Source organism: Pseudophryne corroboree, chromosome 3, assembly GCF_028390025.1.
Source record: "Pseudophryne corroboree isolate aPseCor3 chromosome 3, aPseCor3.hap2, whole genome shotgun sequence".
Classification (NCBI taxonomy): domain Eukaryota; kingdom Metazoa; phylum Chordata; class Amphibia; order Anura; family Myobatrachidae; genus Pseudophryne; species Pseudophryne corroboree.
This window is the reverse complement of record NC_086446.1, coordinates 403,697,250-403,724,737: the sequence shown is the minus strand read 5'-3', so window position 1 is coordinate 403,724,737 and position 27,488 is coordinate 403,697,250. Positions and strand designations below refer to the sequence as shown.

At 39.3% G+C, this 27,488-nt stretch overlaps 1 protein-coding gene across 1 annotated transcript in view; it reads right to left on the bottom strand.

Moving 5' to 3' along the window:
* The window catches only part of MYH7B (myosin heavy chain 7B), a 50,681-nt gene that overhangs the window by 9,513 nt on the left and 13,680 nt on the right, over positions 1-27,488 (bottom strand). Inside the window, exons 7-33 of the mRNA XM_063960142.1 lie at positions 25,935-26,031; positions 24,722-24,745; positions 24,189-24,281; positions 21,298-21,361; positions 20,688-20,786; positions 19,308-19,411; positions 18,108-18,246; positions 17,028-17,146; positions 16,146-16,295; positions 14,307-14,477; positions 13,379-13,558; positions 12,677-12,809; positions 10,776-10,852; positions 8,908-8,995; positions 8,144-8,261; positions 7,708-7,831; positions 4,913-5,049; positions 4,494-4,749; positions 4,020-4,262; positions 3,310-3,486; positions 3,030-3,175; positions 2,662-2,752; positions 1,892-2,281; positions 1,567-1,693; positions 794-912; positions 457-653; positions 6-355 (exon numbers count right to left, since the gene is read on the bottom strand). Of these exons, the coding sequence (XP_063816212.1) occupies positions 6-355; positions 457-653; positions 794-912; positions 1,567-1,693; positions 1,892-2,281; positions 2,662-2,752; positions 3,030-3,175; positions 3,310-3,486; positions 4,020-4,262; positions 4,494-4,749; positions 4,913-5,049; positions 7,708-7,831; positions 8,144-8,261; positions 8,908-8,995; positions 10,776-10,852; positions 12,677-12,809; positions 13,379-13,558; positions 14,307-14,477; positions 16,146-16,295; positions 17,028-17,146; positions 18,108-18,246; positions 19,308-19,411; positions 20,688-20,786; positions 21,298-21,361; positions 24,189-24,281; positions 24,722-24,745; positions 25,935-26,031 (4,013 nt within the window). The remainder of the gene's footprint in view (positions 1-5; positions 356-456; positions 654-793; positions 913-1,566; positions 1,694-1,891; positions 2,282-2,661; positions 2,753-3,029; positions 3,176-3,309; positions 3,487-4,019; positions 4,263-4,493; positions 4,750-4,912; positions 5,050-7,707; positions 7,832-8,143; positions 8,262-8,907; positions 8,996-10,775; positions 10,853-12,676; positions 12,810-13,378; positions 13,559-14,306; positions 14,478-16,145; positions 16,296-17,027; positions 17,147-18,107; positions 18,247-19,307; positions 19,412-20,687; positions 20,787-21,297; positions 21,362-24,188; positions 24,282-24,721; positions 24,746-25,934; positions 26,032-27,488) is intronic.

Here is a 27,488-nt window from a genome sequence, read left to right as displayed (position 1 = left end):
CATACCTTGTAGATTTTTATTCTCACGCTTCATTGTCTCTAAATTGTCCAGAGACTCTTCATATGCATTCTTTAGCTTGAAGAGCTCGGTGCTCAGGCTGCGGGACTCCTTCTGTGAGGCCTCCAGCTCAGCCTGGGTCTCCTCATACTTCTGCTTCCACTCTGACAGGATCCTGTCAAAGTTTCTTTGCTTTTTGTCTAATGCTGCAGCAGCAGAATTTGCTCGCTCTAAGTCAATAACCAGGTCTTCAATCTCCGTCTGAAGGCGATGCTTGGTTTTCTCCAAGGAAGAGCACTTGGCATTAGCAGCTTCTACTGCCTCCTCCGCATCCTGTAGCCGCGCTGCCAACTTCTTCCTGGAAAAAAATAAATAAAGCCATATATTCACCTTAGCCAGAGATACAAACATTTATGGGGACATAAACCACTTCACAGCATGAATAGTAATGAAACATACTTGGCATCTTCCAGCTCTTCTGTCCTCTGAATGGCATCTGTTTCATACTTGTTCCGCCACTGGGCAACCTCTGCATTTGCTTTTGATAGAGACCTCTGTAACTCCGCTTTGGCCTCCTGTTCCTCTTCATATTGCTCTCGCATGAGGTCACAGTCATGACGGGAAGCTTGCAATGCGTGCGCTAATGCATTTTTTGACTGTAAGAGCAGAGATAATTATTATAGTGGTTTGCCTAATGCCGCAATATCCTACACCCAGTGCAGTACAGCATGACGCATGTATCCTGAAGAGAGTATTACAGTATAAACAGTATCCGTCTATAGCAGACATTTCACACCTTTGTCTCCTCTTCCAACTGTCTCTTCAGCTCTTCAATGGTTTGGGTGAAGGAAGCCTTGCCTCTACTTAGCTGGTTGACAAGAGACTCCTTTTCCTCCAGGAGTCGGGTGAGTTCTCCTAATTGGCCACATAGATACATTAGAATCATATTTGAGGTTTTATGTTGCCCTGAGATCAAGATACTTGTACTGCATTATTCGTTGCTTAGAATGCATATTTAAAAGATCATAGTCTCAGTGCCAATGGCCAGTCAATGCGCACTGATCTAAGATGACCAGTAAGGCGTTACAGTTTATTTTGAGGCCTTCTTTACTTCTATAATTACAAATCTTTTCCTTATCACTTCCAAGTAAATACTGTTGAATTTTACAGAAATGTCTGGCATACAATCATTTAAACATGCTGATATATTTTTATTCCAACATATCTCAGGTTTAAAGATTTGTATATTGCCATAGCCATGAGAATGACTGCTTCATACATATGGGGATTATGTCATCCAAGTAACCTAATTTATTTAAAAACATATTCATGCATCGATTACTAGATATATACTCTAGTAGCGGTCTCTTACCACCTGTGTGGATGAGGTTACCTTTTCAATTACAGAAAGTCGGATTCATGTTTTAATAATAATTTACAAATTAGTTTGGAATTTTTTTTACATGTGAAACATTTGGGATAGGAGTATACTGTCCGTGCACTCTGGATTCATTGAGGCATACATTTTGGAGAACTGAATTCCATTTCCTCTGTTAGGAGTAACCTTACCGCCTTCTGTCTGCAGTCTGGCTCTGTGTAGAGAGATATCTGCAAGCTGTCGCTGCAATTCATCCACCTTGCACTTTGCCTCACTTAGCTGATCCTCATACGTGCGACACAACTTCTCTGCATTCCCCTATAATACAAGAACAGTTTAGGATTGTTTTAATATAGATATTAATAATGTCTGAGCAAATTATGCGTTCTGCAATAGTTCTTTGCACTATTTTCTTATGTTTGCTCTGTTTTATGTTTTTACAGTTTGTAAGGCGCTGTGGACTTCTTATGGCGCCATATAAAGGTTAATAATGATTATGAAAGGTCATATTCAAACCTTATTTTTGGCGAGTTGCTCAATGTTGGAAGACAAGTCATCCAGTTCCATCTTCATCTCACTCTTCTCCTTTTCCAGTTTCTGCTTGACTCTCTGCAGACTGTCAATCTGTTCTCCAAGCTCAGCCACTGTGTCCGCGTGTTTTTTCCGCAAGCCAGCAGCAGTAGCTTCGTGGTGTAGAGTGGCTTCTTCCAGATCCCTGCGCAGCTTCAAAAATTCAGCTTCTCGCTTCTTGTTCATCTCAATCTGCAAAGAAGTGGCCCCACCAGCCTCTTCTAGCCGCTCACTCAATTCCTCCAGCTCTTTTGCGACCTCAGAGCGCTGCTTTTCCACCTTTGCTCTGGTAGCTCTCTCGGCTTCCAGCTCTTCTTCAAGTTCTTCAATACGTGCCTTAGTGGCAAAATAAGCTATTAGTAAATTGCATCAGTCTTATTTTTAACATTAGAAAAATCCACTTCTTTATTTATTTATTTTAAGAAATTAAATGTTAAATAACAGGTTTCTAAATTATGAGATTACCATAAGATATATATGTTTAAATGCAATATTAAAACCCGCTTAAGGGCGTTTGACTGGCGTGGTACACCTATTAAAACATAAGTGTCCTAAGGTGAGCTCAGGGAGGACAGAAACCACCCGTGGAGGAGAAGGGCAAAAGCTTGCTTGATCTTGCTTTCATGATCTGTAGTCATACTGAAAATCGAGGTCTCATAATCTTTCAGACTTTTTGGATTTTAAGCAGGAGGTGTCAGAGAAGTCAGCTGTATTACCTGTAGTTCTTTGATTTTCTTCTGTAACTGAGCAGACATTATTTGCTCATCTTCAATCCTTGAATTTAGTTGGCTTATCTCAAAATCTTTTCTGTGGAAAATAATAAATTCATAAATAGTGTTGTCCACGTTGGAAAGTTTTATAATAAACCATTATGACCATCATCAAAGATGATCTGTATTTCCAAATACTACTGGGACACATGGGAGCAGTAGCTGCCAGTGTTTCCCTGTGAAATGTATGACTATGTCACTGAAGATACAACACAACAATTCATGAGCATTTATATAACCTGACAAAACCAATCTTAATTCTTCTATAAAAGCTGTTTCTGGCGATTATGTGCTGCTTATTCTCTATCACTCACTTCTTTAGTTTTTCTTCCAGTTGCTGCTTGTCATTCTCCAGATCCATCACCGATTCCTGGGTCAGTTTCAGATCTCCCTCTAGCTTTCGCTTTGCTCGCTCTAAATCCATGCGCAATTTTTTCTCTTGTTCCAGAGACCCTTCCAGCTAAAGGCACATAGGTAGTAAAATATGTTGGACTTCCATATAAATAAAATAATCATAATACCAATTCTATTAATAATTTGTGAGGATATTTATTAGAGGATAGTCTATATCACACTATTAGTGGAAAAACGTACATCATCCACTTGTTGCTCCAGCTTAGCTTTTGCCTTGGTGAGTGTGTTGACTTTGTCTTCTTCTCCCTGTAAGTCATCCAGGGCTTGCTGATGAGCTTCCTGCAGAGCCTTCTTTTCTTTGGTCAGTCGAGCAATGATCTCATCTAGAGCAGCCATCTCTTCAACAAGGTTCTTTACCTAATGATGGGAAGATTGCACGTTCGGTAACTAAGGCTACACACCTTACACATGAGAAACTATCCACATTTTTGTTTTGTGAGAGATGAAATGATCTTGAGAAAATCTAATGTCCAGTATACACCCTACTCAATTATCTGTTCTCATCTGAACGATTTATGTCCTAAAAATCATCAACGGTGACATTTTTAAAAGAACTATATCAGGCAGATCATGTACACACTACAAAGTGAGCACGATAATTGCTTATCGCTACTGACAAATGTTGTGCAGCAGGCCAGATCAGAATAGCAGATTCCAACTGGTTTTTAAACAAAATTTAGCCCTGGGTGCTGTGTACACCATGTGCAGAAAGTGGACTTAGCCAATTAAAATCAGCTGTTCAGCCCAGTTATTGCACAGTGTGTACATAACTTAGGTTTCCACATGACAAGCTGCAGTTCTAAAACAGAACCAATTACTTTTTTTATGTTTTTATTTAGTAATGAACGCTTTGTGCCAGTTAATGAACAAGGCACATATAATTAACTTACCTTGTTTTCAGTTGCATGTTTCTCCTTCTCTACTTTAGCCAGTGTAATTTCTAGGTCATCAATGTCCTTTTTAAGTTCAGCACATTCATCTTCCAGCTTCCGCTTCTTTGAAGTCAGATCAGAATTCATCTCCTCTTCATCTTCTACTCTCTCATTTAGCTCTTTCACTTTGGCCTCTAATTGGATTTTGGTTTTGATTAGCAGATCGCAGCGCTCTTCTGCATCTGCAAGATTGTCTTGCTCCTACAATAAAACAGTTGAAATATAATTTTGGAATCTCCATTGTTAATGACATTGTTAACGATATTTGTAAAACCACAAGTAATTGAAAACATTGGTAATGCACCATATAAAAAAAAAATAGACAAACTATACTAGTCACCAAAGGGTTAAATATAAGCAAGTTGTGCTAAAAAATGAAAATATTTATTTTATGATCCAGCAGGATAAAGTAAGCTATGGTATATAACTTACTGCTTGGAGCTGCAGACCAAGGTCATTCTTCTCTTGGAACAGCGTCACCTGTTTCTCCTCCAACTCTTTCCTTTTGGCTTCAGATTTCTCCAGAGCTTCTTTCAACTTCAAGAATTCTTCCTTCATGTTGGCCATCTCTTTTTCGGTCTGTGCGGATTTCAGCAGGGGCTTAATCTTGAAAAATAGTTTCATCCATGACCAGTTTTTGACAGCATTAAAGGCTCGTATGTTCCACTGGATAACCAGCAATGCATCTCTGCAAGGACAGGAGTTAACACAGTCATGGCTGTAGGTGGTACAATGTAATGGGTAGAGCTACAAGTATTAGGGTATATTGCAGTTCAGCATGTTCTGTGTGGAAGATCATCACCAATTTTACAGAATTGACTCTCACAGTTCAACATTGTGAAAAAAATTACCTTCTTGCAATGATCTTCCCATACTCAATCCTCATAATTCTTCCCCGGCTTCTAGCTTGGATCATTGTGATAATCTTGGCCAGACGTTCATCTCGCATCTCTTCCAGCTGACCAAGCAGCCCAGCTTTGAAAAAGACCTATACAAGCCAAATATTTCCAATTTTATTTATGCTGTTATCTGAGTGCCGCAATGACTGCCAGATCTAGTACAGGACCCCACTATGTACTTACATCAAAGCTGAAATTGAAGAACTAGTAGAATTAGTACAGCAAAAAAAGTATTAATGAACAAAACAAACGGTAAGCTGATGTAAACTACATCAGACTTTGCCATAAACTCACTTGGGCACAAAGCATACCTGTGTTTTAACTCCAACTGGACAGATGCTGGTGTCAGATTTTATGAAATATGATACCAACAGCTGAGTAGTCAGGGAAGGCTGAAATATAAGCAATCATTCCACTATGTGATGATCCATCAAATGTCAGTTTAAATGGGATGGTTGTAAAACTAGCTATGAACCCAAAGGCTACAACAAACAAGGACAACTGAAAGTCCTAGTAAGACAGTGCACAATGCCAAGGTGAGTACAGGGCACATATACATAGTAAGATGTTTTCTTCTGGTTGTCCAGATATCACAGTTACGTAAAGATGTGTTACAATAAAATCACATTTCATAAATTGCACATTTTTATGTGCTAAAAATAAAATTACTCATCTTTTTTTTTTTAAATTGTCGTATTTTATTATACATTCTCCAATATTATTCATTTATAGTAAATATCTCAAGGAAGTTCAAAATGTAGTTGGATCATATATCGTGTACCAAATAATTGTCACATTTCCACCAACAAAAAAATTGGATTTTTTTTATATTAACAATAAATCCTTTTCATTAAAACCATTTGGGAACACTAGACCCTGAGGCTTAAGGGCGATTCTCCTGGTGAAGCTTGGGACAGCTTTACAAATTCATACAACATACTTATCCAAAATACCAAGATTTTAGTGAGACTTAAAATTGCTACTTGCAATTAAGGGGGTCATTCAGACCTGATCACATGCTAGCTTTTTTGGCAGTGCTGCGATCAGTACGGAACTGCGCATGCGTATGCACCGCTATAAGCAGGCGCATCACACAGGTGCAAAGCGGATCGTTGCTGTGCAATGGGTGTTTTGAAGAATCCATTCGCACAGCTGATCACAAGGTGATTGACAGGAAGAAGGCATTTGTGGGTGGCAACTGACAGTTATCAGGGAGTGGTTGGGGAAATGCGGGCGTGTCCAAGCGTTTGCAGGGCGGGTGTCTGACATCAATTCCGGCCCCAGACAGGCTGAAGTGTTTGCAGTGGCTGAGTAAGTTCTGGCCAACTCAGAAACTGCACAAAGGTTTTTTTTGTACCGCACGGCTGCACATGCGATCGCACACTTGCACAGCTAAAATACTCTCCCCTGTAGGCGGTGACTATCTGATCACAGAACTGCAAAAAACTGCTAGTGAGCGATCAGGTCCGAATGACCCCCAAAGTTTTCATACAACAATTTCTTAACAGACCAGTTTAAAAGAAAAAAAAAATGAAAAGTGTGGGATGCACGGGACTCAGAAAATAATATTTTCTACCTTAACAGAATGCAATGAATAATTTCTGTGAAGTGTGTAAGGGTACATGTTTGTAAAATGCATTTTCTGTTTAAATATACTTCAGAGATTGCTTTGGTATAATTAAACAACTGTGAAATCAAATTTTTATTTTTTGAACTTTATTTTCACTTTTCTGGAGATTTGCCCCATAGATAGATCCCTATCCTGCTGGACCGTCGGTTATCTTTCTATCCAGGTCACACAGGGCAGAGAAGAAAAAGAGAGAACCGACATCTCCCAGAAAATAACATTTACCGTAGAGTGTGAAGGGGTGGCCACGCAGTGTCCTCTAATGCAGTGGTTCTCAAACTTTTTTGAATCACGGCACCCTAGAGGATCAGAATTTTTTTCGTAGCACCCCTAGGCCAAAAGTTTCTTAATATAATATTTATTTTTAAATTTATCAATAAGTACATTGTTTTTATATATCATCCTTAGGTTCAGCTGTGTGGTGAGGATCTGTGACAAGATTTGTTTCTGTTTGTCCACATATTTTATGATTGACCTCCACCAGCATTGGTTTAGCCTATCACATTGACCATAAATAATTTGAATTGGTCCTGGACCACCAATCCAATGCACCCCTGCCCCAGGGTGCCACAGCACACAGTTTGAGAACCAGTGCTAATGGATTCAGAGAAAGGGGTATAAATATATAATTTTTGCTATCATCCGATTGGGTAATACAGAACAGGACAACACACATCTGCACCCTCGTTGAGGTACAGTCTTCTCACTTTGGGTGCCCATATCTAGCATATTTTGCCTCAAACATATTTAATTTGCAAAATTTGGTAACATTATGAACTGAAAGTTACACAGCTGCTCAGTCAAAGTACCAACGGCGAGCTGCTCATCAAACTGGTAGAATAAGCCTTCATAATGAAAGCAACGGGTTTTAGAAAATGTAGTCCGTAGCAAGATGGGGATATGGAAAGTAAAGAGTTATTGCATACATATTTTATTTAAAGAGCCAATGTCATGAAGTCTACATCCCCAGGAGCCAGTGTTAGCCAACTGGATGAAAAAGAGAAATATGGTTCTAGTAATATGTTTGTATTTTAAATACACAAATTACCCTCCATCATATTAGTGCTATTGCAAAATTAAATTGTTATTTGAAGTGGAATAGGAGGCAGATGCCAAGTACCTTAGTGTGTCCAAATTTGTATTGTGTATGATCAATGTCCAATGAACCCAATAATTTTTCAGTGGCTTTTCTGCTGTCAACAAATTTGTCATCTGGAATAGCATTAGGATTGAGGATCCGATACCTGCGAACATAGTAAGAGTAGAATGAATTATACTGGATACACACACAGTCATTTTGTCATTAACAGATAGCGCCAAATTGGGCCCATAATGACTTGTGTACAATACAATTTGGGGATACAAGAGAAGTAGCTAATAGAATTAGCACAATCAAGCATATCTGAAAATTGACTGTTGACATATGACTGTACACACAAGCCGCTAATAGTGATATCTGCCAGATTTTAGCAAACACATGGTTATCTGAACAGATAGACTTGTGTGTAGCCAACATTACAAATGAAGATCTCAGTGAGGTTTCATATCTTACTTACCTTTGCTTAAAATCAGCATACAGAAGTCTGTTGGGATACCCCTTACGGCAAATTCGAATTCCCTCCAGAACACCATTGCATCTCAATTGATGAAGGACCATGAAAGGATCCATAACACCTGAAGAATAATCATTATGAAAATCACAGAACAAACATTCATCTTCACAAGGACAATCAATAGTTATATATAAATATATAATAATACATGTTCATGCTTATGCATATGATACATAATCATCATACTCTGTGTTAGCTATCTTTTCCCTATTTTCTTTAATCATATTGTTTGTTGGTGGTGGTTCCAGATTAAGCAATATAGGTAACTGAATCTTCTGCAAATATAATATAAAATGGAGATGCTGTTAGTTAAGCTTTCATTAGGAAAACCTGTTTCATGAGGAATAACTTATCTCCCTGTTAGTTTTATTTGAAGTAACCTTCATCCTTTATATGGTCACAATAGTCATTGATGACTTTTAATATCACTTACCACTAACATTATGGGGTACACCTGTCAAATATTATTCTACTAGTAAGTGCCCTACCCCCAAAACCTGTCATCCCGTCCGTCCACTAACCCGGTTCCAGGCAGCATGTTCCTCCTCCCTTACTAGGCTAAGGTCTGTCCTGTCTCGCTAACAGTGGGATCCATTGGAGAGTGCAAATGTCGGAGATGGACAGACCTTAGCAAATTATTATATAGATTTCAGGAATGTACACAGTAGGCCATGTCCCACATCTTATGCTGTGCAGTGGCCTCATACCTGGAGTTTTGCTCTCATTAGGAATGATGCATCTCACAAAGTGAGGCTGTGTTGAGCGAAGATTAGTCATCAGTTTATTCAGATTCTCCTGTACAACAACAAAAGGCCAGTGTGGATTTATTCAATCAAAATTAATTATAATTAATATATTTTTTTTCTATTCTATCTTTTTTTTTAAAGCAAAAACACTGTTTACAATTTTGCCAGACAGGCATGAGTCAAGCTCTAAATTTTTTTATTTTTTTTTACTTTTAGATTTTGGTGGATGAAAGTGAGGTAGTAAAATCCCTCTGTGTATGCCAATACCAATAGGTAACAGCAAACCACTATCATTGGTGGTCTTATAAGAGCCACCAGGGAGAACCCAGCCTGGTTCCTGTGGCATTCCAAATTTTAAACTGTAAGTGTGGCAGCCACAAAGCAAATACATTGTATCTTGAATACAGCTCTTAAATTGGAGGCCATCACTGAAAGCCTGGTACTGCACCAGCACTAGATGGAGGGGCAATCCATCACCTTTTTTATGGCAGTCTGAAGTCATTATGTGGTCAGAAAGTGAATAAGATAGTTGTTACTTATAAAGCCCAAGTACTACTGACATAAATTTAACACAGGCAAATATGTCATAGCCTCTTTCAATCAATTTACCGCATGTCGTTCCTTAGCCCACATGTTACATTTGTTATTCAGTTCCAGATTCTTACCCTATCTTCCATCTTGTTTCACTGATCTCAACTCTGGTGTGTGCAGTAGAGCGGGAAGCAGTACAGACTTAAAGTGATGTTCAAGAAATGGATTTAACTAAACATCACTGCAAGTCTTAACTACCTCACACTCACAGAGACAATACTTTGTCACTCCGCCATGACAGGGAATCCTCACAAACTTATATGTGGATTTATCAAGCCACATAAACTATTTCATATAGACAGGGCACTCCATTCTAGAAAGTGCAAACATTCAGTGTCTCATGAAATGACAAGTATATGTAATATTGGGCACTAAGTGGAAGAGCATAAATGCAAATTTGGGAGCTATACATACAATATTTTAATAAGTTCTATGGTAATTGTTCTTGTGGTAATATATTATGCAAAGTACAGTATTACTCTCTCCATGTGAACATTTAACTAACACCTAATATTGTCACATTGCTATTTGGAGGATTCCTAAAAGTCACACCCCAAAAGTAAAGCAAGTAAGCACAATCCTATAGGCCCCAATCTTACAGGCCTTGCCCTGAATTACTGCCTCCACCTTCCCCTGTAAGAGGTGCAGAAGTCACATTGGAATTCATTATTGGATCACCTACGGTTTTCAACAACATCATAAGACTGCAATCCAAGGATATTTTTCACTTTTAGCATGATATACATTTTCAATTTGCATTTACGCTATCTTGCTTTGCGCCCAATATTATATATTCTTGTTATTTTTTATTGTCACCCCCAGGTTGCAGGGTAGAACCTGCTGTAAAATTGGCTGCCTCATATTTTTGAGTAGCAGAAGCCTCCTGTATTGGAAGCCCCTTTCTAGTGACCCATGGCAATCAGACATTTTCATCACTGTAAATCTTGCACTAACCAGATCTAATTGTTGATTGATCAAAGGAAAGTTATGATGATATTCATGTTATCTATGCTTTGAAGGAAAGCTGGACTTTACATTTAGGGGTAAATTTACTAAGATGGGAGTTCTATTTAAGATGGAATGTTGCCCATAGCAACCAATCAGATTCCACATATTATCTTCTAGAAGAAGGTGCTAGATAAATAAGTAGAATATGATTGGTTGCTATGGGAAACTTAAATAGAACTCCCATCTTAGTAAGCTGCAAGACTAGATCACCATTGCATTTTATTATTTACCTTGTGAAGCTGAGACACTGTTTGAAATGAAGCTGCTTTCTTGCGTTTTTCTTTCACTCCAGTCTTTTGCTGTCCATCTGCAGGAGTAATAAAGCTTTGTTACTGCTAAGAAACACATATGGAAATAATTATATTCCAAAATATATGTGGACAGTCTCTCATATCAACTCTAGATCAGCACCTACGGGAGACTAAAACAGGGCAGTGCTCAAGTAAGGCAAGCTCTGCTCATTTCTATCCCAGATTTTGCCTGTAACATCAGGTTAATGACTGCCAACGGGATGTAGTTATGTGACCAGTGGTCAGGAGACTGCCAGTCACAATACCGACTGCCGGGATCCCGCCCCCTCACAATCTCGACAATCGGCATGCTGACTAACAGGAACTATTTCCACTCGTGGGTGCCCACAACACCCATGGAGTGAGAATAGATAGGGTGACCATAATATCTCTTTAGTCTGGGACGCCTATGATTTACACAGGTTCTGTGGCTGGCTAAACTCTAGCCTGAATTTCAACTGGTTTTAGCCAGCCACAGAACCTGTGTAAATCATAGGTGTCTCAGATTAAAGGGATATTATGGTCACCCTACAATAGAACCTGTGGCGAGCGCAACCACCAAGCACGCAGCATGGTGAGCACAGCGTGCCCGCAAGGGGGTTTGTTGCACTTGCCCCCGCTGGGCATTAAAAAAAAGCCCAGCGTCGGTATGGTGACCGCCAATCTCCCGACCGCTGGTCACACAAATCCAACCCCTGCCAACATACCACTGCTTTTTCAATAGTTAAAGAAACGTACATCTGTTTTCTTTGATAAAACTGTTAAAATCTTGTACATTGGCCCAGATTTATCAAGCCTTGGAGAGTGATAAATAGCACGGTGATAAAGTACAGTACCAGCCAACCAGCTCATAACTGTCATTTTTCAAACACAGCCTGTAACATGACAGTTAGGAGCTGATTGGTTGGTACTTCATCGCCGTGCTATTTATCACTGTCCAAGGCTTGATAAATGGGGGCCTTTATCTGTTAGTTTTCACGAAATGAGCTTTCATCTTACACAGGTGCTAAGTGCTCCCATTCATACGAATGTGGGTGCTATATTATATTATTAGTGACAATATATGTTATATTGTTTGTCACTAATCATGTCTATGCATGCCATTTAAGCAGGTGTAATGTAAGCACCCCCAATCATTTTAAAAAGTTAGCTCTTGTGCTCCCATGAGTATTGGGAAGAGATTCAGTGGCGTATTGGTGCAGTATGTGCAGTGCACATGGGCCCTGGGTACAGGGGGTCCACACCGCACACCCTGCTCCCATTTGTTCAATATTTACTTCTCCGAAGTCTCCCAACCCCTACGTATTAATTTATGTACATTAAAACTGCTCATATCCGGGGTCCCTGAGGAAAACTGATGTGAACAATTTAAAAGTTCGTTGGGCACCTGCTGCAATCACATGATTTGCATGTTTCCTCTTAATAAAACTTTCTACATACTACTTTATTCAAGTGCTGGACCCATGCTTTATCCTGGTTAGATGAGGTGATTGCATTTATTACAATTACATTTGGAGCCTTCACCACTATGCTGGCCTTGTGTGAGTGCTATCTCATACCGCATCTGTGATATACAGATGTGGCTATGGTCATCTTTGCTGCGATACAGCATGCTGCAACAAGGCTTGCGGCATGGCATGCCGGGCTGTGACTATTTGCAGCTGGCAATCGCTCCAATAATTCCTAATGGAATTAATGGAGCGATTGACAAATACAGGTAGCCACTGTTCAGCATGCCGCATCACAGCTAGATGAGCATGGCTATATCTGTATGTGCATATATATATATTCATATTTATATATTTATTTATTATACACACATGCTTGCTTACATGCATTACCTGAGTAGGAGCTGACATATTTTTCATACAGACTGGCCAGCAGTTTGTTAGAGGATTTCTGGAACACGCCTACAACTGTTTCATTCAGAGGATCCTTGTTTTTGTCCAGCCATCCCATAATGTTGTAAGGTACCTGTCCAAATAACGGTAATTGTCAGGTTCCATTTTAAAAGAGCCTCAGCAAATGCTTTCTGTTATTTGGGACTTTTGGAAATGAAACTGTCAGGTCCAGCAACTACCAGCACACAATACACACATGCACACACTGATACTTATTTATAAGTTTTACAGCTGATAAAATGTCAGAGGGGATGGACTCTATTTTTGAGGTGAAATGGGTGGCAAAATAAAGTTCACTGAGGGAGGAGGAAGATGAAGGTGGCAAAGAGAGTTGGAGGTTTGGGAGGAGATGAGGGCTTTGAAGAGGGATCGTTTAATGAGCGAGAGGGCAGATTTACAGGTCTCACAAATAAATATATAATATTTTGTTTTGTTTTTTTGAGGTAGGGGGGTAAATGAAACTATTATATCCAACCTAATTCTGACACTTCACTCTAACATATAATGATGTCCTACAATGGATACTACTAATGAATGAGGGGACATCTAGGATTGCAATTGGGATCACCCATACCTCCGCATTTTTGTTCAATTACAATCTTGTTTTGCTGAAACAGATGCAATGTAGGGTTTTATACTCACCACTCCAGCATAATGTACAAGCTCAAAATGAGGTTCATATCTGCGTTTCTTATCTACTTTTGGCTTCTGGAAGTTGGGAGATTTCCCTAAGTGGTTGTCATACAGCTTTGCTTTGAAGGTCATATCTGAGGCCTTGGGAAACATACATTCTTCTTCCAGGATGGAAAGGATGCCCAGGGGCTGAGAATAACACATTGGCGATTACTATACATAACTTGATAAAACTGAATTCATAACCTTTCAAGAACATTTGTTAAAAACCATATGAGTTGTCAGTTATTTGTTGCATTCAGATGTTATAACCTTGAAGCTTTTCACTAGATGTTGGCATTTAGGTTTTTGTTGTTCCATAAACATCTACCATATAATATCTCAAGAACAAGTGAACAATGAAACACTGAGACTGTCTGACAATTTGCACAATTTGGCTTAATTTATTTGCACAATTTTGGCTCCGATGATCATGAAGAATACTACAATTCCCATTGGATTTTATTTATAAGAACTAGACCATATGAACAAAGTGTTTCATTTGTTATAGAATGTTCTCTGGGCTTAGTGTAAACATCAAAGATGTCTACTCAGATAGAGATCATTGTGGTGGCTTTACTTACATGGTCTAGACTTTAGTATTAAGATCTCTTTCACAGCTGTTATTTACTTAAAATTAGAGATGAGCGGGTTCGGATTACTCGGTTCTTACCGCCAGAATTATCGCAAGTTCTTCTTTTTTTCTGGATTTTTCTTATTGGCTAACCAAAACATGTGATGTCCGTGAGCCAATAAGGAGATTCGGGTAAATCTGAGTAAATCCGAACCCGCTCATCTCTACTTAAAATAAACAATTGTTTTAATTTGTACTGGTCAATGCAGATTCTACTTTGTTTGAGATTTCTAGGCACATATGATGCATCATGTGGAGTGATACCTTCTCTATGAGATCGATGCAAGCCTGTAAATCAAGGCCGAAGTCGATAAACACCCATTCGATCCCCTCCTTCTTATACTCTTCCTGCTCCAGGACGAACATGTGGTGGTTGAAAAACTGTTGCAGTTTTTCGTTGGTGAAGTTGATGCAGAGTTGCTCAAAGCTGTTGTACTGGTGGACAAAAACACACAATAGGCACACAATTAGCAACAGGACAAGTGTTACCTCTAAGCTGAGTGATCGGGAAATGACAGTAATGAGCTACATATTCTCAATGTAGACCTGCAGAATGGTCATCTCCATAAATTTTTACTCTTAGCTTAGAGGTAGTAATTATGTTTATTGTTTATTATAATTGTTTTGATTACTAGTGTTCTTAGTGCTTATAGTGTGCACCTGCATTACTTTTTCCCGTGTGGCACTACAAGTCTCAGCACAATAGCACCTCTTATGTTAAGGTGTGCAGTCCAGCCCCCCTCCCCCCCTTACTCTGTAATTGTGTGTGTATGTATGTACACTTGAAGTTGGAGTCCATTCTACCTGGACTAGGACCCCACCTGCCTGCCCTTAGGTGTTTTTAATTAATATGGATCCTTGCATTTGCTGTCTACATATTACAATGGACACTATGACTGGTAAAACCTGGAGACATTTATGTCAGTATTAGGGATGTTACATGGTTTTTGTACAAAATTGTGTTAAGAACCTCAGTTTTACTCCATGTTAAATTGTAGAGTTTATTATAATATTTTTGATTACCAGTGTTCTTAGTGCTTAGAGTGTGCACCTGCATTTTCCCTTTTTTCTGTGAGGGAGTAATCATTGCAAGCATTTTAATATTTCCTTTTTTAAATGAATCTGTTACATTTTTATAAAGGCAACACTGCAGCACAGGGTACTTTGGGCCTGATTCAGATTTCGATGATTTATGTACAAATCTGAGTTTGGGGTCTGCATGTGCAGAATGGGTCCTGCGAGATTGCTAGCAGTATCCCATAAGCTGCAGCATAATTGACATGTGATGTTTTGAGGGTGAAGTGGGGGGCAGCGACCGGGTCGGTTCTAAAAAAAAAAGGGGGGGGTAGGTGAACCCATCATCCCCAATGCAGACTTCCTGGACCTGGCTGACCAATTTCCGACTGGCAGTCTGAGTAAGCTTCAGCTTATGCAGACTGGCTGAGGGCTGCATCCATCGCGGCCGATGGTCACAATAGCGATCTGGTGCTGGGTCATCGGATAAAGCACTCGGATCGCAGATGCATGCAGGACGTGTCTACAGTGCCTCCTGCTGCATTTTATTTGTATAGTATTGAACACGCGCTTCCTTGCAGCTGTGTAATACCGTACAAATCAGAATCAGACCCATTGTGTGACATACAACAGCTAATTACAAATGTCAGTAACCGACCTGTATGATTTTACAACTTCTTTCAACATGACATTATTCACTTTCATTATATATCTATACAATTATATTGTTTTTTAGACATTGTCATTATGTAAATAAATTGTAACATACGTGAAATAACTCCAAGAGTAAATGAGTCTTGTCAATCACTTTATATTCAAGTAGATGTTCTATATGTCTATGTGGTCATCTAGTATTTAGTGTTGTTCCTACTACTCTAGTACAACAAATATGCTAAACATTATAGGTTTAGAATGTGGTGATTAGTTTTAACCAGAAGTTGAAAAATCAAAGAAATAACCAAATCTGAGTTGTTTCTATTAGCAAGAAAAAAAAATTCAGTGTGTCCTACCCTTTAATAGTGTTCTCCTAATGTAATTCAAATACTTGCATGTAAATTGAGATAAATTAAATCAGTATAGTGACCTTACCTCAAAGATTTCAAAGCCAGCAATATCTAGAACTCCTATGAAGAATTGCCTGGCCAGCTTGGTGTCCAGCGTCTTATTAATTCGACTGACGAGCCACTTGAACATCCTATCATAGGTTGCTTTAGCCAGTGCACCAACTGCAAACACCACCTGGAGAAAAAAATATTTAAATCTATTCAATAATCAACCATTTGAGATTTATCTACACACATTAAGAAAAGAAAGAGGTGGATGGATTCTTAACCCATTATGTAATGAGACAGTATAAAACAAGATCACAGTATCAAACAGTATACAGTAATTAACTAACAGCCATAATTGCTGTATAGTACAGGTATGACTAATGTTATGATATGTATCCTATCACCACAATCTGTCACAATTGTTTATTCGGTTTCTAAGCATAGAAGAGCATATCAAAATGTGGTGCAACCTTCTTTCTTCCTTTAGCAGTTATTATTCTGCCTAGGAATTCGCAGCAGTTTTCAAGAATACTTGTTGGATACACATGTTCAGCACTACTAAATATGGTTGTACATCAATGCTTCTATAATTCCCTACTCCAGATAAACCATTCCAGACATTCCTGCAATATGCCCTAAAGCTACCAACGCTCATCACGCTCTGGTTATTCAGGAGATCCCGCTTCCAGATTGTCTATTTAATTCACTAGCTAAACATATTGTCCATTTTTTCTGATAAAATGCATTTGAATTTTGCCCATGGTTCTGAAGTTTTTTTTTTTTTATATGATATGCAGTTCATTTGTCACAATTTTAGCCACAATCAACCGCTACTTTTTATTTTCTCCATATTATAGAAATGGAGGCTTAATTTATTTCCCTACGCAAAGTCCTTCAAATGTGACTTGAAGATACATACCTGCTCCACATTCTGACCTTTGGTCACGTATTCATTCCCAACTTTCACTCTAGGATGGAGCAAGCCTTTAATGAGGTCAGCTGAGCTGATGCCCATCAGGTAGGCTGCCTTGTCCGCACCTGTGAAGTGTTACGATATATATGTGTAAGCCCAGGTGTGCAGGACATACATTTAAACAGAAATGTGAGCAGAGAGGTACAGTATGTGTTAATCACATCATTGAAACTAGTGGCATTGCAGCACAAAAGTTCTAAAATATTGAAACATATATATATCTTACTAAACCTAGTATTGTGATACCCCTAGCAGCATATTATTAAAAAAAACGAAACTAAAAGGTGGGAAATTGGCCACATTGCATTTCTTTTACTTTGACTTCATCAGGGGAATACAATCAAAGTGGACAAAACGTATTGAGCACCTTGTGAAAATGAATCGTGTTGTTTCTTAGCTATAACTATAGACTGAACTCCTTGGCCATCAGAGATAATGTGTGTGTTTTTAGGTGTGGATTTCTTGTACGTGCATTACTTTACTACAAATTAATGATTTAACTGTTACTGAAAATACTACACAACGTGCATCTCAGATTAGTGTTTTCTCCTTCAAGAAAAATCTTAGAGAGACCCCAGGAATTTGTGGATAAATAAACTGTAGATAAGCTTCAACTTAAATTATACACTTGGTACATCGCCACTTTTTATTTATAGAAATAAAAGCAGAGGTAGTTTTAAGAATATATTACACTACAGGGCGTCCTCCACATCTTTTATTTTTACACACACAAAGAAATACAGTCTGGACCACTCTCCAGAACTGTCACCCTAAGCCAGGCATGTCCAAACTGTGGCCCTCCAGCTGTTGAGAAACTACACATCCCAGCATGCCCTGACACAGCTTTAGCATTCTCTGACAGCAAAATTGTGTCAGGGCATGCTGGGATATGTAGTTTCACAACATCTGGAGGGCCCCAGTTTGGACATGCATGCCCTAAGCAATCAGCTTTTAAGGCTTCAGTATTCCTTCCAACTTTTCAGCTGTATTTACAAAACAAACTGTCCATGATGAAAGGTAACTCACTTTCAGTGCCATCTGCCTCTGCTTGCTCCTCCCTCTGTTTCTGCTTGAACTTCATATTCCCAAAATGCATAACGGCTCCAACTATTTTATAGCTGGCGGTTTTCTCTTCCTGGCTAAAACCTAAGATGTCCATGGCATGCTGCGCAAAAGAGCACATAGGAGAGGTAGTTTGACATTAATACATGGGCATGTATAGTGTTGCATACAATAAAGCTTTGAAAACCTAAATAAAGTACATTGGCCGCCTATATAGAGTGAACCAAGAGCATCTGATGTCACTGGTTCCTAGTGAATTGATTGGCTCTTTGTGTGATAGTGATGTCACTAGTTCAAAGTGAATTGATAGGCATTTTGTATGTTGTTGATGATATTAATTTCTAGTTACAGTTTAAGTGTTAATCAGTAGTGGATTAACAGGTAGCATTACCATATAATGAAAAGTATTTCAGCCAACATTATGACTTCCTCTACTGTGTGTTTGCAGCTGAACCCATTCAAAGTGCACATGGTTTAAATGTCAACACAATATTAGTAACAGCTAATGTAACATTCTGTAAACAATCTCATTTGAACTGTTATGGGGTAAAATGTACATGCCTGGTACCAGTTGTGGCAAGTGACAAGATTTCGACAGTTTCGCTGAGAGATTTAAAGAGGCAATTTTTTAAAAAGCAACACCAACCTGGTTTTCCCTGTAAAAGAATTGCTACATTAAATCTAACATTTCAGAAGTGCAGATGGTGTAATGGTTAGCATTACCGCCTCACTGCACTGAGTTTGTGGGTTTGATCCCAGCAATACCCTAATTGTGTGGTGTGTGTATATTCTCCCCATACTTGTGTGGGTTTCCTCCGGGTTCTCCCATTTCCTCCCACACTCCAAAAAAAATACTGGTAGGTTAACTGGCTCCCAGCAAAATAATAATAATATTATTAATAATAATATTAATAATAATAATAATAATAACAATAACACTAGTGTATGTGTACATGAGCAGACTAGATGGACCAAGCAGTTCTTATCTGTTGTCAAATTCTATATATCTCTGCAATCTCATGCTAAATCACTGAAATATTACAGCTTGTCACAACTCCCAGGTTATTACACTTAAGGGCCTGATATTTTATTCAAGATAGTTTTGGTGCATTTCCGAAATGATGATTTTAGCCACGTATAGTGAAAACGCCTCATGCCACATACATCAGTCGCCATAAGCTCTTCTCCGTCATCCAGGTTGTCCACAGTTGTTACGCCTTGTGAACAGAAGTGGTAATCGTAGGGGTTGGTGGAGAGCAGGAGCATGTCTATACATTCAGATGATAGAATACTGGATTAGAAGATATCTCTAAACAAATAGTGATATACAGATGGGTCCACCTCTATCTTGACTTCTTTGCTGCACATAGGCACACCATGGTTTATTAACATAAACCCTTCATCTATTGGTCTCAGCTGCAATACAGAGAACAATACATCACACAAACCCTTTATCTATTGTTCTCAGCTTCAATACAATACAGAGAACAATACATCAGGGGATTAAGTCATTACAGCAGGGGATTAAAGGCCCATATAGATGGGAGAGATGTGTGCTGAGTGAACCGCTCAGCACACATCTCTCCCGCCGCTCAGCACAGCGCGATGTGTGCTGAGCGATGCGGGGGAGGACGGGGGGCCGCTCATTTCACCCAGCGGGTGAAATGAACGATGTGCTAGATTGGCCGGCATGCAGGCCAATCTAGCACCTGCGATAGCGATGTGCGGACCCGCGCATTGCTATCGCTGAGAGGGTACACACGAGTGATCTGTGCTTAAAATCTGAGCAATCTAGTCAGATTGCTTAGATTTTAAGCATGGATCTCTCCGTGAATACCCCCCTTTAGTCTGACTGACCTGGCTCAGGTAATCCTATTAAAGGCCAATATAAACGTGGACCCATCTGTATTATCCATCAATAAGCACCTATAGTCATTTTCTAAGTTTAAACCAACCTAGTACAGGTTGAGTCTCCCTTATCCAAAATGCTTGGGACCAGAGGTATTTTGGATATGGGATTTTTCCGTATTTTGGAATAATTGCATACCATAATGAGATATCATGGTGATGGGAACTAAATATAAGCACAGAATGCATTTATGTTACATATACACCTTATACACACAGCCTGAAGGTCATTTTAGCCAATATTTTTTATAACTTTGTGCATTAAACAAAGTGTGTCTACATTCACACAATTCATTTATGTTTCATATACACCTTATACACACAGCCTGAAGGTCATTTAATACAATATTTTTAATAACTTTGTGTATTAAACAAAGTTTGTGTACATTAAGCCATCAGAAAACAAAGGTTTCAATATCTCACTCTCACTCAGAAAAGTCCGTATTTCGGAATATTCCGTATTTCGGAATATTTGGATATGGGATACTCAACCTGTATGACTTCAGCCATCTAAGTGATGTTAAGTGGAGCGTTGTTTTGATTCTGTCAAGGCCCACTTCTATATAGTAACTGTGGCTGATAGGCAGGTACATTACAGATCACATAAACCCACATGACATAATGCTTTTGTCTTACCTTGCAACTCGGGCTTCTTCCCAGACAGAATCTGATAATAAATATGGTAACTTCTCTCCCCTGGCTGCTGGAAAATCACTCTTGACTTTTCCAGGAGGTCTGAAACAGAAAATAAGCAATAAGGCATTTGAGAATTGTAGCTGACTAGACTATTTATTACCAATTTATTATTTATTATCAATTATTTATACATCAGAGCTTAATGGAATTTCTTTAATAATTCACAGCAAGCCCTCTCTAGTTGAGATTACAATTTATATTCCCAACCACACAGACAAACACTATGGCTAATTATGTGAGAAGATAATTAGCCAAGCAGTGTGACTTTGTACTACAGCGTGAGAGAAAACTAGAGCACCCAAAGGAAACACACTAGCAAGAAGAGAACATTCAAACTGCACATCCAGCCCTGATTGTAATCAAATAAATGCTCAAGGAGTAAGAGGTGGCAATGCTAACCACTGTGTTACTAAACAAGATCTGCTGCATACGTTTTATACAATAGGCAAAACTATTTACTGTGGGTCAACTGTGAAGGAATCTTCTATTTAAATAAAAAATTTCTAAAAGAAACACACTCCATCCACAGCAAGATTACATATTTACTTACATATATCAATGTCAGCAGAAGCCAATTTTCCAGTTGGTCCAAAATGTATTCGAATAAACTTCCCCTGTGGAAATAAAAGGAGTAATTCCTTGTGCCCATAGCACAGACATGGCTAGTAGAGTTTACTGCTCTAGATTATTCTATTCAGTCCCCAAACTGGAGTTCATGCTGCATAAACTAGAGCTTATTGCAGGCATTCCCAACCTCGGTTCTGAAGGCACACTAAAGGGGGGTACTCACGGGAGAGATGTGTGCTGAACGATCTTAACACAGACCGCTCAGCACACATCTCTCACCCCGCTCAGCACAGCGCGATGTGCTGAGCGAGGGGGAAAGCCGACGGGGGGCCGCTCACTTCACACAACAGTGAAGTGAGCGACCCGCTAGATTGAGCCTGCATGCAGCTCAATCTAGCATCAGCGATAGCGATGCGCGGGGCCGCGCATCGCTATCGCTGGAGGGCATACACACGGCAGATCCGTGCTTAAAATCTAAGCAATCTAGCAAGATTGCTTAGATTTTAAGTACGGATCTCTCCGTGTGTACCCCCCTTAACAGTGCAGGTTTTAGTGATACCCAGGCTTCAGCACAAGGTGGTTAAATCACTGTGGTACCAATTAAGTCAACTATGCTCAAACCTGGATATCACTAACACCTGGACTGTTAAGCCCAGTACTCACGGGCCGATCAAGGAGAGATGCGTGCTGAGCGAACCGCTCAGCACACATCTCTCCTGCCGCTCAGCACAGCGCGATCTGTGCTGAGCGTGCGGGGGGAGACGGGGGGGCCGCTCACTTCACCCAGCGGGTGAAGTGAGCGACCCGCTAGATTGGCCTGCATGCAGGCCAATCTAGCAGCGGCGATAGCGATGTGCGGGGCCGCGCATCGCTATCGCCGAGGGGGCTACACACGGAGCGATCCTGCCGATATTCTAAGCAATCTAGTCAGATTGCTTAGAATATCGCTCCGTGAGTACCCCCCTTTAAGGGGGGTACTCACGGAGCGATAATCTAAGCAATCTGACTAGATTGCTTAGATTTTAAGCATGTTCGCCTGGTGTGTACCCCCTACAGCGATAGCGATGCGCAGCCCCGCGCATCGCTATCACTGGTGCAAGATTGGCCTGCTATGCAGGCCAATCTAGCAGGTCGCTCATTTCACCCGCTAGGTGAAATGAGCGGCCCCCCGTCTCCCCCCGCACGCTCAGCACACATCGCGCTGTGCTGAGCGGTAGGAGAGATGTGTGCTGAGTGGTTCGCTCAGCACACATCTCTCCCACATCGGCCCGTGAATATGGGCCTTTAGTGTGCCTTGAGGACCGAGGTTGGGAATGTCTGCCTTATTGCATAGCTATTGCATGAGAAAAGACATCAGCATGATAAGAAAAGAAAATAACAATGTAAACTGCCATGAAAATACACAGCATACAATTCAGCAACAATAGTGGAAAACAGAACATGATAGATCTGCATTAACTTTTTGTATTATTGTATATAGGTGTTATTTATATAATAGTAATAATATTTTTGCATTTTTATTATTATATTTTATTTTTTTAAATATTCAGAACCAGTTCCACTAAATATATGACAATGTAAAAAAAAAAATAGACCACACTGGCGCTGTCAATTAAAGCAGCTCTTCAAGGAGAGGGTCAGTCTCCCACAATACATACACAAGTAAAAGAGCAAATGGGAACAGCGCTAATCATACAAATTATTACAAGAAATCGATAACAAATTTATATGTAAACTACTTGATTGAAATAAAGGACATACATTAATAACACCTATAAAATTAGTATTTAGCATATATATAAATATAGTATATAGCAGGTGAGGTAACTATAACACCAGGAAAGAGGAAGTTGCTTCTGACGACATTGTGGGGTTAATCCACAATGAAATCGTGAACAAAATCTATTAATCTTAAGGCCCATACACACTTGACGATGCGCACGTCGTTAACGACTTCCCTTGAACTTCCCTTCAACAGCTGAGCAAACGACATGAGCATACACACTACCAAAGACCAAAGACCATTCATCGTTGAAGCATCCAAGCTGAACAGTTTATTAAAATAATGAGCTGGGAACAGGGCTGGTGAACAGTGGCTTGGTCATTGGTCGTTGGTCGTTCACACCATACACATTCAACGACGTCTCTGGTCGGTAACGACCATAGTGGAAATTGAGCATACATGCTCTACAGATAAGCGAGGGTCGTTAACGTCCCACGGGGCCGCGCATCGGTGGTCGTCGGATGCATACACACTTGACGATATAATGAGCGACGTCGTTGATGAGGGCTGAAATGAACGACGTCGCTCATTTTATCGTCAAGTGTGTATGGGCCTTTAGTATCCTAGCTGCCACCAAAACCTTAACTGCCAGAAAGGTGATGTAGGCTGAACCACCCCTTTCTATCTACTGTATGCTCACTGCATGCATGAGAAGTAAAATGAAATCCCACCTGCATAAAAAGAGAGATACATAACATACATTTGGCAAAATATGATCATTTTTGTTCTTTAAAGAATTCCACAATTGTCTTCTTTCCTCTCAAATCACAAACACACAATTAATAAAAACACCCTGGCTGTAACACAAAGCTCCCCAATCACATTACACCTGCATCCTCCTAGGGCTCCCTCCACCCCAACTTACTAATTGTCTGCAAGTTAAATTATGACACCAATTAGCTTTATACCTTTAGTTCCTACCATTTTCTTTCCCATCCTCGAGCACCATCCCTACGTAATAACATAATACAGCTATTTTATAACTGCCATATTATGCCATCATTGCAGTTATAATGCCATAGAACATTGTGCCTCTTGTACTTTACATATGCCTTTTGTCTCAACTATGTCAAATAAAGTCTGACACTTACAAAGCGGGAGGAATTATCATTTCTCAGTGTCTTGGCGTTGCCAAAAGATTCCATTGCTGGATTAGCTTCAATGATTTGGTCTTCAAGGGTGCCCTGGAAAAACATAACATGGTGGTGCATGAGATACATATTTACATACCTATCTATCCATCAAATTTATCTACAGTATATCTAATACATTTCTAACCTCAGAACATTAAAAGAAAAAAACAAATAAAAAACATTATAACAAATCAGCAAAACATTGTCCAAAACTCTAAGTCAATAGAGACATCAACAATCATATTTACCATAGTGATATTTTACACAAGACCTTAGCAAAAAGCATAAACAAGCCCTTTGGAATGCTGAAAGTCATGAGTGTTGGGATAGTCATTTGTGTAAGGGCATTTGTAGAGTACACTGTATATTAAACAAAAAGTCCTTACTTAAATTACAAGTAATTATGAAGATGTGTGTGTAAAATGGATTACTGCAATGCCTAAAAACTAGCCTTGCAAGAAGTTTTTGTATTTCTGCATACGTATACTTACCCCGGTTTTAGTGGCAGGGGAATACTAAGAGCAAAAAAGGACAAATATAATGAGCTTTCATGTGACATATACATATTAATTATTAAAAATAAAATCAACCCACATAAATGGGTAATTTATGCAGGTACTGAAGAGCCACAACTTCACAAAGCTAAAATCAAGCCATTTTTTTAAAGCTGCCACAAATGAAAGGAGATAAAACTCAAGGATTGATGCGCCATTAAAGATTGTAAAGAGGCAAAAAAGAAAAAATACACAAAAACATAAAGGAGGTAAAGCAGGAACAAAAATACGTAATGTATAAAGCGAAGCCATGATTCATTCTCCGAAAGAAATAGTAAAAGTGTTGAAAAACAAAAATTAGACAAAACATCAATGAAAACAGTTAATCCCAGATGATTCAAGAAAATAAGCAGATGGGCATTAAAAATGGAATGAATTAGGATTTGCAAAATCAAAGCAGATAAGCAAAACTGGAGGTTGGATAGAAGAAAAGCAATTACTTAAATAGTATTTTAATAATAGTTTTAGTGGCAATAAGAAAAGAGAAGACTAGTATTTTAACTCGGAATTCAAAGGGAATCGAAGGATAAGAATAATAGTCTTTAGACTTAATATTATTTGGTCCTTATTTATTATTTGTTAGGGTATATGACCATTGAAGAACTATTGCTGGAGAATCTATAGACCTCAAGTGACTATCAGCAATAGGCAAATATAGTAAGCTAGTCCTAACACATTACAATTCCTACAGTTTGAACTGTTACGTAATGGCATACAATTTGGTTCTATACATTTCTGGGTGTATATAAACTATCTACAGTAGTTACCGATGTCAGCCCTGCCAATCATATTTTTTATAATAAGGCTTGTTCCGGGGATACCCAACCCATTGCCGGTTCTCACATTCCTGCCCTCTATCAGCAACATCTTGTAACAGCTTAGAGAAGTTTCAGATAATATTGGCTCAACTAAGAATCTCTTTTCCTGAATGTGTATTGGCGTTGACTTAAATCCCCTAGACTAATGGAAAAGAAAATGAATCCCTAGGTTTATTGATTCCCTTACCAATATTATTGTTACAGGGAAAAGGAAAATGGTAAAAAAGGTAAAAAAGCGATTAAAAGAAAGGATGTATAAAAGCAAAATACAACAAAAGAGGGAAAAAAGAAGAATCACGGCAAGGGAAAGGCTGCCATAAGTTTATTCTTACGCTCTTCTTCCCGAACCCTTCCCCAAGAGCTGCCACAATGGCAAAGTACTGAATTACACGTTTTGTGTTAACAGTTTTGCCTGCACCGGATTCTCCACTTGGAGTAACAGAAAGATGGGAAGTGATAAACAAAGGAAGAGAAGTTAAACAAAGTTAAAGTGAACAGCTATAGTGAACATTACACTGGGCTTGATCTTCAACATAAATGTGGCTTATTTAGACAATTTGTCCAGTAAGAGGAATCCTTGGCTTGTAAAGTATTTGGGCGCTAAAGATGAATTGGTGATTAAGTACATTTAGGAAGAAAAATAAATCATAATGCAGAAGAACAGAAACATAATTATCTAACAAACAAAACAAATTCAGTCAAAAGAAAAAAATAATAATTCTTTAACATGCTGGCTAAACACAATAAAATGTTGCACTAATTAATTTTAGATCTAAATATACTTGGAATGCTTGTTAGGCACTTTTTTGTCTTATTTTCTTTATAGACAATTACATTTAGAACAGAAGCAGGAGAGATAGAAAACATATTGGGATGTCTGGTAGTTTGTGTGGTTACAGTAAGGGTTATTTATGGAGCAGTTACTGTGATTTATTTGTCCCCACTTGCATGGGTATCCTATTAGGTGCAATCCTTTTTTGGCTGATAAAAATGACCGATGGTCATTATCGCAGTATCTCAATCGAAAAAGGACCCGTGATTGTGTGATAACACATGGGAACCGGTATAAGATCCCGATCTCATGTGTTATTGCGGCTCTGATGGCTGCTTATTGCAGATTATGCTTTGGGTGCATAATCTCTAGTAAGTATCGGTTTGCGGGGCTAACTGGATAGCTACCGGCGAACCTATTAGCAGCGATAAACTACTGCTGCTAATAGGATACTGGCCTAATGGTTAAGTGCACTATAATCAGTGTGAAGTAAGTTTTGTTGATAAGTAAAGGTGGGTACACATAGAGAGATCCGTGTTTAAAATCTAAGCAATCTCACTAGATTGCTTAGATTTTAAGCAGGGATCTGCCGTGTGTATGTCCCCCAGCGATAGCGATGCAGGGCCCCGCGCATCGATATCGCCGGTGCTAAATTGAGCCTGTATGCTAATGCGAAGTGAGCGGCCCCACGTCATCCCCCCCCCCTTGCTCAGCACATCGCGCTGTGCTGAGCGGGGGGAGAGATGTGGTCTGAGCGGTCTGTGTTAAGATCGCTCAGCACACATCTCTCCCATCACTACCCCCCTTTATAAAGCAGATGTTGCTGAAGCCCAGTTTGGATCCTGATTAATTACACTGACATTGATACAAGCCTTGTCTCAGCATTGATGCAAACCTATGTCTCAGCACACTGGGCAGGCTGATCATTGTAATCCCTGAACATGCTTTTTTACCCACCCAAAACTCCACAAATTTATAAACAGAAATATTAAACAAGTACGATATCAAAATCATGTCTCTGTAGTCCTTTTTTTGCAAGCTGATCTGTTGTTTGGTCTTTTAGAGTCATTAAATTTCATGTTTCATCACCCAATAGCTCACTTTGTTCATTTAA